The following is a 14,032-nucleotide window of genomic DNA, read 5'->3' as shown; positions in this document are numbered from 1 at the left end:
TTGTTCCAAATTTCATTTTTCTGTTCAGACTGCTGGGGATGTGACAGTAGAATGCTTACCCAGCACGTACAAGGCCTTGTGTGCAGGTGTCCCAGTTTGCCTTGTACTTCTGTGATGAACGCCATGACTTAAAGCAACTCAGGGAGAAAACGGTTTATTTGCCTTACATGTCTTAACCACAGTTCAACACTGAGGGAAATCAGGAAGCAGGGGCAGGAACCATGGAGAAATGTGGCTTGCTCAGCTACCTCCCCCCATCTTTCCCTCTCTTCCTTTCTTTCTGAGACAGGGTCTCACTCTGCAGCACTGGCTAGCTTAGAACTCACTATGGAAACAAGATTGGCTTTGAATTCATAGAAACCCATCTGCCTGCTTCTGCTTCCCAAGTGCTAGGATTAAAGGTATGTGCTTCCATGCCTGCTTTCTTATACCACCCAGGAGCACCTCCCCAAGGAGAACACTGCCCACAGTGGGTTGGACTCTCCCACACCAGTAATTAATTAAGAAAATGTCCATAGCCTTGCCTACGGGCTGACCTGATAAAGGCAATGAATTCCTCAATCAAGATTCCCTCTTTCTGGGTCACTCCAGCTCAAGTCAAGCCCACAAAACCTAACCAGCTCACCAGAAGCCGCCCGCCCAGAAAACAATTTCCACTCTAACAACTTCATGTTTGGATTTTGGTTTATATATGGCTGGCTTGGCTGGCAATCTGGTCTGACCATTTGGTGATTCCTGTAAGTAGAAATGGTTTTACCAAGATCTACTCTGAGCACAGGGAGATGAGACAGAGAATCTGTCTCTAGCCTTTTCTGTTTGTCATACAGAACACTGTAAACTACGTGAGGCATTATGAACATTATTCTGAGCAAACGGATCGCCTACTGGACCAGTTTAAAGCAGAGTGCAGGACTGATTTATACTTGTTTCACTTGTATTTTTACTGCTAAAGTCAATCTAGTTGTTGCATGGAAAACAGCTTGCAAAGCCAGCTATGGGAGTGTACACACGTAATCCTAGAATACTGGAGGCTGAGGTAAGGACAACTCAAAGTTAGCAGCCAGCCTAGACGACACAGTGAGACCGGATGAACGTGGGACACGGGTTAAGAGGCCAAGATGAATACTCCAGGAAAGTTTGTGGGAGCCAAACACAGGCGAAGGGCTGCTGCTGAGGCTCTGCATGGACACGCGGTACACAGTGGAGACATCCAGGTGGAAGCACTCAGGAGACGGGATAACATGTCAGACATAGAGAAGGCTGGAGAGGAGTCTGGTGGCTGGTCATAAAGACCCAGGGCGCTGGGTTGCCAGGAACGAATACAGACAGAAAGGCAGGCTCTGAGCCAAGTGTCCCTAGCCTTGAGAGGGAGAGAAGAGAGCCAAGGCCCAGGCACTGGGATACATCAACAAAGAACGACGTGGCCCCACGGGAATATCATGTTCCACATACTATATAAAGCTACATGGAGACATGTCACCATGAAGAAAGACTGATGTGCGTGTCACACACACGTCAGAGAGAAAGGGAACTTGACTATCTGTACACCTGGCTGTCCAGGAAGAGCAGAGCCTAGTCTGCTGGCCACCCTCACCCACTGCTGTTGTATACGGGCACTGTGGACCAAAGCCATGGCATTTACAGTATCAACCCAGGTTTGTGCTGTGATCATAGAGAAGATCAAACCTCAGCCCTTAAAACAGAAGCACTAGTGCAGGTTAGACAATAGTCTCTGGTTTAGTTTTGTTTTTAAATGAGTTATATACTACTATTAGTGATTGTATGTATAAGCACACGTGTGCGTGCGTATGTGCATGTAAGTGCACAGGCATATAAAGGACAGAGGGCAATGCCAGGTACACACTTGTCTCTCACACTTGTCTATTGCTTTTTTAGAGACTCTCACTGAATCTGGAGTGTAGGTTTCTGGCTGGACCGGCTGGCCAGCAAGCCTTTGGAAGTCGCCTGTCTCCGCACCTCAACACTAAGATTACAGGTGCACAACACTGCACCTGATACTTATATGGATGCTAAAGGTCCTAAGTTTGGTCCCCATACTTGCACAGCAAGCATTTGCCCATGGAGCCATCTCCCTAGTACACCTACCCCTTCTGCCATGCTTTAACTCTGCCCTATGTGTAGGGACTAGGCATTTTAAAAAATACCTTCCAATTTTTAAATTAAATAATGTTAAAATATTTAGTCAGTATAATTTGCTGATTTGATAAGCAATCAAAAATACAGGATTTTTCTTATAAATTTTTTTGAAATAAAATAACTGCCAGGATTGAAAGGTAGGTTAGGCATTCATATAATCTTTATAGCAGCTTAAATTTATGTTTCAAACAAAACTAGAAACATGTAATTTTACTGAACTGAGTTATTTTTGTTCTTTCTTTCTTTCTTTCTTTTTCTTTTTTTCTTTTGTTGACAGGATTTCTCTGTAGCTTTGGAGCCTGTCCTCAAACTCACTCTGTGGACCAGGCTGGCCTGGCACTCACAGAGTGCTGGGATTAAATGTGTGCACAACCGCCGCCCGGCTATATTTTTTTTCCTAAATCAAATAGCTTTCAAAACAAGTAATACATTTTCCTCTGCTATGCATGCACATCCATAATGGAACATGCAGGCAACCCAGGACCCAGGGACTTCTGGTTGCCCAGAGACTGCCAAGTCAGCAACTACTGGAGTCTGCTGCACACAGAGCCTTGGAAGTCAGGAACATCCCACTGCAGTGCTAACCTCAGGGCTGAGCTGAGGTGTGCGTCACAGAACACTTAGGAGCTGGCCAAAGGCGTTCACTATGCGAAACTAACCTGAGCCGCACTGCTGAGGAGGAAACAAGCACAGCAGAACTCCTGAGGGAGAACAACGGAAAGGACTGGGAAAGGGAGAAGATGACGGGAAACCCATTTGGTCTTCAAGGATCAGCACAGGTCAGGGTGCGGGGAGTTAAAGTCAGGAACTGTGTTAATCTCCAGAGAGTCCAAGAATTCAGGAAAGATGGTATCAGCTAGAAGGGCAGAAGCAAACATGCAGAGAGAACACCAGGCTCCTCCTCTGCAGCAGCCTGCAGGGATGTGGGGACGGATGTAGTGATTTATAGGATGTTCCTACAAATCACAGGTCAGACCTCCTACACTTGGCACCCAGCTGCGGGCTGAACATACACTTCTCTGGTTCTATAGGCTTCAAATGAGCCTTCAAGCCAAATGCAGCTCTTAAGTTTGATATTAATCTTCCAGTAAATGGCAAGCTTTCAGGCCTGGGGCTCACCCTTTGCTTTGAAGGAGCAGGAAAAAAAAGCATGTGCCAAGCAAAGACAAATGGTGCTGAGGAATTCGACTTGGTACAAGAGTGGCAGGGCAGACAGGGGTTCAGGAAGGAGAGCGGAGGACAAGCTGCAGCTCAGTGCTCGGCCTAGCAAGACCTCTGTGCACACTGGTCTCACATGTACAGGCACCTGAGCTTTGGACCCAGTTCACAGCTGCCTGTCAAATCTCAGCTACCAAGCTGAGATGGGGCCTTGTGATACAGGCCTGCGAGTCAAGACAGCAGCTTCTCATTGTTCAGTTACCATCAGCCCCTCTTGCTCTTGCACTCAAAAGTCCCCATGACTTGAAACAAAAGAGCAATCCCCATTGTCAGCTGGGGTTAAGCTTTGGAGGGGGGGGGGGGTGCTTGGGCAACATGATGTGCAAGGCCCTGGTGTGATGCCCAGTGCAGGAAAGGACAGGAAGGGAGCAAGCTACCACAAAACAGAACCAAAGAACTGCATGTGAGTAGGGAAGGTGGCTCCTCAATTCTAAAACAGCCCCCCACACCAGGCAACAAAATACAACACAGAGGCCAAACCAAGCAGCACACATTGTAATCCTGGATACAAAGAAGGCAGGAGGACCAAGAGCTTGAGGCTGCCTAGGCTACAAAGCTCAAATTCTGTGCCAGCCTGTACAACACTGTGAAATCCCATCTCAAAAAGAAAAGAGAAGAAATACAGTGGAAATGACTGCTATGTAGCCCAGGCTATCCTCCTGCCTCTGATCCTGAACTCTAAAGTCACAGGTGTGCCCACTGTCCCTTGTCTGCTTTAGGGGATTTCTTTTTCTCCAGTGTTAGGTATTGAACCCATTGCCTGTGAAAGCTAGCTTTAGATGATATAGGATTAATGCTATAAAATCGGATATAATTTACCTATAAAATGCCGTATCACCACTCATGGTAGAGCACACATGTTATCTCATAACCTAAAGGCAGCAAAACCAAGATCAGGAGAGCTCTAGGTCATCCTTGACTACATAGCAGATTCCTGGTCAACCCAGGCTTTATGAGACCCAGTCATGAAAAATAAGCGAAACTAAAAAGGAAAAAAAAAATATTTGTCAACATAACAGAAAAGACAATGTTTCCAAATATTAATGGCAACTATGATTCTACAGGGGCAGAATACATTTTTCTTTCCTCATACTTTGCACAACACTGAGAATAAGAACATGGATAAAGGGCCGGTGCTGGTGGTGCACACCTTTAATCGCAGAGGCAGGCAGATCTCTCTGAGTTCGAGGCCAGCCTGGTCTACAAAGCAAGTTCCAGGATAGTCAGGGCTACACAGAGAAACCTTGTCTCAAACAAACAAACAAAGACGATGGATACATTATTTGTGAAATTAAAACATTTGTGCCATTTCTGTAAAAGGCCACTTCCCAATGTATAAGCATCAAAGGGGACGTGTTTAACAGCCCCGCCCCTCTTCCGAGATGGTAATGACGGCAGTGTTGTGCATTGGCCCTGGCAGAGCCTGGGCCACACTTATTTCTTTCTTCTCCCTCACATCCCACATCTAAACTTATACAAGTCTGTCTTCCAATCCACAACTGCCTTCTCTATACCACATGGCACTCAGGCTCTTGTCCTGTCCCACTCACTGCAACACCAGGAAGCACTCCTTAGAGGAGGAAGACAAGCCCCTAACATGCAGGTGGGAACAAGCTGAGTTACTCTCCTCACCACGCAGTGTTACCCAAAGGCCTGGGAAGGTAGAACCAACGGGCAGAGTTTCTTATGGTCCACCCACACCTCCACAGGTGGACATGGATTCCAAGCCAGAGTTGCTTCTTTCTCAAATTGTCCCAGGACCCATCGAAGTCCCAATGCTGAAAATGACAGCCCAGCCCTGCCTTCCCTCGTGGGGACTGCCAGTCTGTTCTAGCTGCTTCCACCTTAAACTCTTTGTTGTAACCAAAACCTTTCCAAAGGTCAGCCTTGGCTCTGCCACTTTGCTGCTCCAGGTGTGCCAGGCTCCCTGTGCCTCTCGCGCTCACACTTACAGACCCTTCCTAGTCTGGGGCTTGTTCTGCCCCATGAGTCTCTCTCCTGAGCTCTCCACAGGCATCTTCTGCTGCTGAACGCTACTCCCACGCAGTTAGCTCCATCCAGTCCACAGAATCAACCTCCAGGCTCCCTGAAGTCACTCTGGGTAGTTCTCTGAGTTTCCCTCAGGCACCTAGCCCACACTGGGGGAAAGGTCTCTCTTCCCGAGCACTCTCAGAGTCTTGCTCCTATAGCTCATGGCCAGACCTGAAACCCCCTTTCTTCCTGTTTTAACTCTGAGGATGGAGCCATGCTGATAGACTGTGTACTGTGATGCTGCCAGCATCCAGCATGGTGCCTGACACGCGGCTGATGCAGCCAATGACTACCCATTAGACAACGGAAACATGGGAGGCTGTGAGGCTGGGGGAGAGGAGCAGATGACAAGGCAGGAAGAGCAGCAGCTTCCTGCTTGAACAGCCTCACTTTACTATCACTCAGAACAAACACTACGGACTGCTGCGGCATCAGTTTCCCAAGACAGCTGCTCAGCAGCAAGCGGACTGGGAAAACATACCCACACACAGCCAAGCTACTCCAAGGGAGACTTCCCATGACTGGCGGCCCACTGCTCTCAAGTCCTCCCATCTGCAAGACCCGCCCACTGCTCCCCCACATCCCAGACTAGCTAATGTCAGCTCTACACGAAGACTGCCTTCCTAAAGACATATTCCAGCTCTCTCCTTCTATAGACTAAAAGGTAAAATATGGAAACTCCTGGTACAGAAGAACAATGCTTTCAGGATGACAATATAATAACAGATTTTAAACTTATATGTCATCACTGATAATCCTGATCATCTAAGATGGCCTCTCTCACGGGCAACTTATTTGTAAAAGCAAGGTAACAAGAAGAGAACTAGACTCTTAGTTTTGATTTAGACCTCCAATTAGTCAACAGATGAATCAATGTCCTAGATTATGAAACACTTCACAGCCAAACAAACAACAAAGCTGAGATTACTAGTTTTTTCCAGCCTGCGCTAAGGCAGCACAAAACAATCCACACTGCAGCATGCTGAGACATTTACTCATCTACAGTGAGTCCGCAGTACAGCACAGCCACACAGAGCCCAAAGGCTGTCAACACAACCAGTTCACACACAAACTCTGTGCCTGCTCCTGCTGGCTCTTACCGGAATGTAGTAGATGCCCATCTTGGGGGACTCATTGGCAGTAAGAAGCATTCCTAAAAATAAACACAATGAGAAAGTTAAACACATGACAGGAAGTACCCTTTTCTACGTGTTTTACATTTTGAAAGGTTTGTATTGCCAGTACTTGCAAGCTGCCTTTCAGGGCAAGGGACCTCAGTGGTGGGACAGCCGACTTCCTACTTGTGAACTCCCTGTCTGTGAATTTCATGAGCAAAGGCCATGACCAGGCTCCAGAGAGGCACTCAGCTCTACACAAGATCCAGAGCATTTCCAGCTTCATGCATAAGATGCCCAGAGAATAATAATGGAGAAAAAGACTCCCTTCCTGGAGTCAGGACTCAAGGAAGCAAAAGATCTCAGCATCAGAATTTCTGCATTAAATTTCAAAGCCAACTACAGATCAAAATGACTAAGGGAGCATTGTGTAGAACTACCCCCAAAAGACCCACGTCCCAAAAGACGTGTCAAGACGGGAGAGATGCCTCAGTGGCTAAAAGCACTTGTTGCTCTTGCAGAGAGCCAGCTCAGTTCCCAGCACCCACACGATGGTTCTATCTGTAACTGCAGTTCCAGAGGATCTGATGCCCTCTTCTGACCACTCTAGGCACCAAGCACACATGTGGTATACATACATACATTCAGGCAAAACACACAGAAAATATTTTCTTAAGACCCATATGTCAGAGTGTTATAATCGTCTCAGGGAATTTTTTAAAAAATGAACCACTAGAGAAGTTAATTTAGTCTCCATGGCATCCCCATTGTGAGAAAGCAAAACCAGGCTGGAGGGCAGCCCTGTTATTCCCTATAACCCCAAGAAATCAGAGATCCAACATTTGTAGGTATTTGGCTACTTCACGTCAGATATGAAATGTCTCAGTTCCCAGCAAGTACCCTCAGGTTTTCTGCAGCACCTCCAAGGTGACAAGATGTACTACAGCCACACCTCTCGTGTCTACACATGAATTCAGACAGCATCTACCCAAACCTCTACAAGATAATAATGTATGTTTCTGGATAAGCTCACATATGATCTCAGTGAGCATGGTACTCTTTAAAATAAACATCACCAGCCCATGTAAAGTGGAACATGAAAACTCCACTCAAAACAGACAAAATGAAAAGACTTCTTACATTATCAAATAAACCATTAAATAGTCTAAATACCATCAAGAAAATGAAAATCCTGGCATACACATGTGGCTACCGACTCTCCTTCCTCAGCCCACTTTCTGTTTCTAGCACAATGTCAAACTAGACGGCAGCAGTGACTCCAAGGGCAGAAGGAGGACCTCTTCAAACAGGACACTGGACTAATGCAGCCACTTTCGCTAAGGAGCAGTAACAGTTCTGAGGATACTGGAATTAGGGACAATGTTTCCACTTAGTTTCTCAAAATGCTGCTGTTTATCATTCCCAAAAGAAATGAAACTGTTCAGAGGGAGAAAAGACAACAGCATCTGCAGTCTAAGACACTCTCAGAGATCTGATACAGTGTGCGTATGCACACCCCCACCCCCCACCCTGAGCACACGCACAAGTCAGAAATCATCTGTAGTTCAGGGAAAAGGCTCACCAAGGTCCAAGACACAAATCTAGAGACAGAGCTCTACAGCAGTGCTATTCAAGGTAAGTTCCCTGGGCCATCTGCAACCTGCTACCAGGCTGGAGATAAAAGTACAGAAAATAAAAGGAACCTAAAAGCCTGGAGGCAGCTTAACGGTAGTGTGGAAAAAGGACAAAACAAAATCGCGGGGCAGTGTTATCCCCGTGTGTGACCATTTTGCTAGTAATTATTTGTATTGTACTGTACAAAAGTACCAATCTGCAAGGGGTCCGAAGGTTAAAAGCACAGAAAAAAGGAAGGGCAGGCAGGCAGCCTGACTAGCCAGCTGGTCAACCACATTTGAAAAGCTCTGCACTGAAACACATAGCTTTAGTCCCACTCTGAACGGTTTAGGGCAGACAATCTGGGAAGAAGAGCAGCAGGAACACATCTGCCCCATCAGCTTCTCACTGACACAGGGAGCAGTAAGTTCACTGTGAGATTACATGTGCAAACACCCCATGGCTGTTTGCCATGTCATGTTCTGTTGGAGGATGCTGAGGGAGATGCAGAGCAACCTGGCATTTTCCACAGTCCAGGAGGTTTCCTGCAGCTTTGTATGGCAGGTAAGAAAGCTGAGGGGCGTGATGGGCATAGCAAAGCCTGAGGCAGGTCTTTCTCAAGTCCAAAGCCCACTATCTCTTTCTACCAATGGCTCTGCACCTCTAATCATGCATTTACAGGCTGGGGTGGGTCTCAGACATGCATCATCTTTACATGCTTTCTTCGTCAGCAAGCTATACACACTGGGTCCCAGAGTTGTGCTGTCTGACAGTGCCCTGACCTGTGCAGAAGGGCTGGTCAATGCATGGGAGCTGTGCAAAGGGCTGCCTGAGTAGCCAGATACGGGCCAGAAAATGAGCCAGGGAGGCGAAGTCATTTCTCAATATTCCAAGCTGCCTTGCAAATAGAAAAACATTACTAAACAGTGTCATGGTTAGGCTCTAATCACTCCAAAAGTGAGTATGTGAACATACTAAAAGGGGTTTAGCTTGTCTAAACTAAGAGTAAGTACCTAGTGATGATGACCACAGCTCAGAGGGGAAGGGAATAGCAAGTATGGTAAAGCCAGTGCAGAACAGTCTCTGAGCACAGTGAGGAGCCCATGCCAGTGGGCAGAGGCCAGCACACAACTGTACCGTGGTTTTGTGAAACAATTACTGGCCTGGCTGTTGTATACCTAACTGCCTCTTGTAAGTCATCTGACAGAAAAAGCCATTCTTCATCCAAACCACACATGGCAAAGGAGATTCCCGAACACACAGAACCAACGCTATCACCTCGTATGGATGACCTGCTGGAATGAGGGCTGATGCGCAGAACCTGCTTTGGTTTTCCAGAAGACAGGATTCTCTGTAGCCATGCTATCCTAGAACTACGTCTGGAGGCCAACTTTACTTCCACTTCTTCAATCATCAACCTACATTTACCTATGAACATTCTCTTAGCACACCTGCCTACCTGGTGATCACAGAAGGCTCGGGTGCTGACTTGTGGTTAGTGCAGGGCCTGCTACATCAGTTACGCTATGGTGCACAGGAGGTTCGGGGTGCTGGCCTGTACAGACACTATGCCTCTCATGTCACTGCTTAGTACTTAGACGTCAGAAGCACACATATACTCACTGCCTCAACGCAGAACACTACTTTCCTAGGTACTGCAGTTCCAAGCTAGCCCACCTTCATCTCTGTGGGCCATCTGGAGACAGACGGAGCCCGGGTTCTCAGGTCACTCCTGTGCTGCCACCACCTGCAGCCCACTGTCCGTTCACTTCAGCCTTCCCACAACCCTCCCTGTTACTCCTCTGACGTTGTCTTCTCAGTCAATCACCTCAACAACAGAGCCCCTTTAATCCCACTCAATGACTGCCCTCCACACATGCCCTGCAAGCCTCCTCTGCCCACCTTCGGCAGCTCTGGCTCATGACTCCTTCTAACACACTGGCACGGGACCATCTCCATGTGCATGATGAGGCACTTCAGGCTTTGTTGTCTGTCTCGTCAGCAGAATTGTGTGTGCCTGTCCTTAGGGGACATGGCTTGAGATGGGGAGGGTTCTAATTCTCTCAGATCCCCATCAGGATCTGCCCTGAATATGTTGCTGAATTTTGAAACCTATCATATAATTTGCTGAACAGTACATGATGCAGTATATCTCAAAAACTCTATAACCATCTGTATTACCTGGTGACTGCAGCCTCCTCTATATCCCTAACCTCAATTTCCACATGTATTACTAATCCCATAAAGAATACACCAAAATAGCACTTCACCTGCCGCCTGCATGCAGTCTGTTGCTAGTTTCTACTAATAGCTGGGCGGGCTGAGCACTGAGTCATGAGAGTGCCCTTTCCTGAGTCACCCACACTGCTTCCTGCTCTTCCTTCTTCCAAGTGCCTGAAAAATCCAGGCACTGTTCTGACCAGGCCAAATGTTATTTTATGAAGTAAATGCAGTTTGAAACTCCAGCACAGGAACGTGAGCGCCTACCTGAGTTGGGATAGAGGCAAACGTCATTAAGGTCATGTTCTGGCTCCAGTGAAGTAAATATTTTTCCCTAAAACAGTAAGCAAATCTGGATTACTAAGATCATCAAAGACAGCTTTTTAGCAATGGCACATAAAGAAAATAAAATGGAGACCACAATCCTCCTAGTGCTACATAAAGGAAATAACCTAATTGAAAGAATTTATACTTTAAAATCGTTTTTGTCAGCCAGGCACTGGTGGTACACGCCTCTCGGAAGGCAGAGGCAGGCGGATCTCTGTGAATTCAAGGTCAGCCTGGTCTACAAGAGTTAGTTCCAGGACAGCTAGGGCTGTTGGGCTATAACACAGAGAAACCGTGCTCAAACCCCCTCCCCCCGCCCTAATCTTACTTGTCTTATCAACATATCAAATACTCTCATCTTAGAAATGAAGCTGTGGCAGAAAGTTGATCTGTTCAAACAGAACAGAAGAATCCCAGTACTGGAGATGCGGGTGCACAGCAGAAGGCAGAGTTGAAACTCAAGTGTGCAGCAGCATCACCAAAGCCCAAAAGGCAATGAAAAACCACAGGGAGCCCCGTGAATACAAAGTATCAGTCACTACACTGTGAAGGCTGACACATCCTACTTTAAAGGTGGGGGGCAGTCTTCTATACTATTAAAAACTGATAGAAGAAAAAAGGCCCAGAAAGAGGTAGGCGTGGAGAAAGACGAGAAGGATAAACAAGGAAAGCAGGTCATGCAGAGCTGGGTAATCTGTTAGTCAAGAGGAAGTGTTTAGTCTTAAGAAACAAAATGCCAAAAAAAAAAAAAAAATCGATTGCCATAATTACAATGTGATGTCTTCAAGTGGGGATGCTGACAAGTTCTGCCAGCTCTTGCAGCCATAAGTCATAACCAGAAGACCGACAGCAGGATGTGGTACTGCCAGGGCAGAAGTAGGTGGAGCTGAAGCCCAGGCAGGATGGTGATTTCATGGTTCATGAAAAACAGTGGCCAAGTGCTTGCCCAGCTATCTCGCACTGAAGCGAGAAGGAGAGGGCAAGGAAAGGAGGAAGAGAACAGAACTTGATGGTGTGGCGCAGCAGACACATGGGGCACAGAACCAGAGACAAAGGGATCCATGGGTCACAGGACCCTGGGGCACAGGAATGCAGCAGTAAGGGGTCTGGAAGGACATATCCAAACTGAATGGGTCACTAGCTTAGGCGGGATGGGAGCCAGGTCAAGGGAATGCCTTCTTTACAGTATCTTGGGAGTTTTCAGACAAAAGAGGCAGCCGTGGCGGCTCCCAACTATAATCTCTGCATTCGGAAAGTGGAGGTAGGAGCTACCCAGTGAGTCCCAGGCAAGCCTTATCTACATAGTGAGAATATATCTAAATAAAAATATATGCACTTATGCAATTAAATGTAACCAACAAGAGTTTAAATATTATTATTATTATTATCATTATTATTATTATTATTTGGTCCAGGGTCTCACTGCATACTGCAACTCAGCCTCAAACTGGACTCAGTCAGCCTCTTAAGTATTGAGATTATATGCGAACACACCCCACCCAGTTAAAGTTTTTCATTAGTTAGGACTGTCAGAAAAATTATTTGTCTAAGATATACCAAGTCCCCCAAGAGTCCTCGAACCCTCCAAACTCAAAGTCTACAAAGCAGAAAACATAGTCAATACCCCTGAAAGCATCAGGGTAATATTTCCAATAATTCAGAAATGCCATAAGCCGGTTCTCCTCTCTTAAGTTACAGTCACAGGAATGGATTATCTCAAGAATGGCTGTGAACACCAAGACAGAGTCAGAAGAATACAGAAATTAAGGTCACCACATTTCTGGAGTCAAAAATGCAAAACTTAAAATAAGATCTTGAGAACTTAGTTTCATTTTATGTGTGTTGGCCTGAATGTGGGACTTCTGGGAAGTCCAGAAGAGGCCACTGGAGCCTCTGGGACTCGAGTCATAAACAGCTGGGAGCTGACTTGTAGGTGCTGGGAACTGAACCTGGGTCCTCCGGAAGAGCAGCTGGTGCTTTTAACAGCTGAGCCATTTCTCTAGCTACAAAATGCAAAATTTAAAAAACAAAAAACAAACAAACAAAAAAAAAAAAAGTAAAGTAATGCCTACAAAAGCCAGAGTGATAGGTGACGGGCCTGTGACTGAGCTGCCTGTAGCCCTCTGCCCAAGCACAGCAGGTGCTCTAAGCAGTGAATGCGGAGGGCATGGGCCTCCTGCCCAGTGCCATCTCAGGAGTGTTTTTAAATGAACACTTTTAAGCCTATAGAATTAGTGTATAGACAAAAAAAAAAAAAAAAAACAAAAAAAAAAACCAAGGGCTGGAGAGAGCTCAGCAGTTGAGTACTTTCCGCTCTTCCAAAGCCCTGAGTTCTGACCACAACCCTGGTCAGACAGCTCACAAACACCTGTAATTCTTGCTCCAAAGGGGCATCTGAACATGACAGAAACACAGATATACATGCAGACACAAGTATAAAACTTTAATATATTGTTTTAATTTTTAGAAAGAGCCAGGAGGCGGTGCCACATGCATTTAATCCTAGCACTTGGGAGGCAGAGACAGGCGAATCTCTGTGAGTTTGAGGCCAGTCTGGTCTACAGAGCAAGTTCTAAGACAGGCTCCAAAGCTACAGAGAAACCCTGTCTCAAAAAACAGAACGAGAGAGAGACTGCAACAGGGAAACAATTGCTGTATCTGATTTGTTTTATTGATGGAATGGAATTACCTTCAGTCCTCTCAGGTTTTAAGACAGTCTCACTCTAGCCCAGACTGGCTTTGATTTTCCTACCTTACCTCCTAAGCACTGAGAGGACAGGCATGAGCCATCACACTCCGCTAATACTTAGGTTTTAAAAAACAAAATAACAAGCCTAGGCATGGTGGGAGGCTCCTACAATCATGTACTCTGAAGGCTCAGCAGCAGATCAATAGTTAAAGGTCACCCACAGCAAATTTGATGCTATCTTGAGCTAATAAGACTTAAAACAACAAAAAAAACTTTTAAATAGTTTAAAAAAAAAAGAAGGTAGATTAAAATCAGCAATGCAAATTGTTGTTACTTTTTAACACTTGGAGTTGAAGGGAAACACCAATTTTTTTCTTTCTTTTCCTTTCTTTTTTTCTTTTTTTCTTTTTTTTTTTTTTTTGAGACAGAGTTTCTCTGTGTAGCCCTGACTGCCCTGGAACTCACTCTGTAGACCAGGCTGGCCTCAACTCAGAGATCCACCTGCCTCTGCCTCCCTAATGCTGGAATTAAAGGTGTGGCACCACCACCGCCCAGTATCCAAATATTAAGGAAACACTATTCACTCACCAAAACCCTCTCTTGAAATAAAAAGTAAAAAGAACACTGAGGATGTAACTCAGTGGTACTGCGCTTGCCAAGC

The 14,032-nt window shown here is 46.0% G+C and overlaps 1 protein-coding gene across 2 annotated transcripts in view; it reads right to left on the bottom strand.

Moving 5' to 3' along the window:
- Positions 1 to 14,032, bottom strand: part of LOC121432517 (nucleolar protein 10) — an 84,754-nt gene that overhangs the window by 48,055 nt on the left and 22,667 nt on the right. For both annotated transcript variants that reach the window (XM_041630509.1, XM_041630510.1), the window contains 2 exons: positions 10,623 to 10,689; positions 6,507 to 6,559 (listed from right to left, as the gene is read on the bottom strand). In XM_041630509.1, coding sequence (XP_041486443.1) covers positions 6,507 to 6,559; positions 10,623 to 10,689 — 120 coding nt within the window. The remainder of the gene's footprint in view (positions 1 to 6,506; positions 6,560 to 10,622; positions 10,690 to 14,032) is intronic.

Source organism: Microtus oregoni, unplaced genomic scaffold, assembly GCF_018167655.1.
Source record: "Microtus oregoni isolate MIOR12 unplaced genomic scaffold, Mior012 000034F_ref0000314, whole genome shotgun sequence".
In the NCBI taxonomy this organism is placed as follows: domain Eukaryota; kingdom Metazoa; phylum Chordata; class Mammalia; order Rodentia; family Cricetidae; genus Microtus; species Microtus oregoni.
This window is presented reverse-complemented; position numbering and strand designations above follow the sequence as displayed.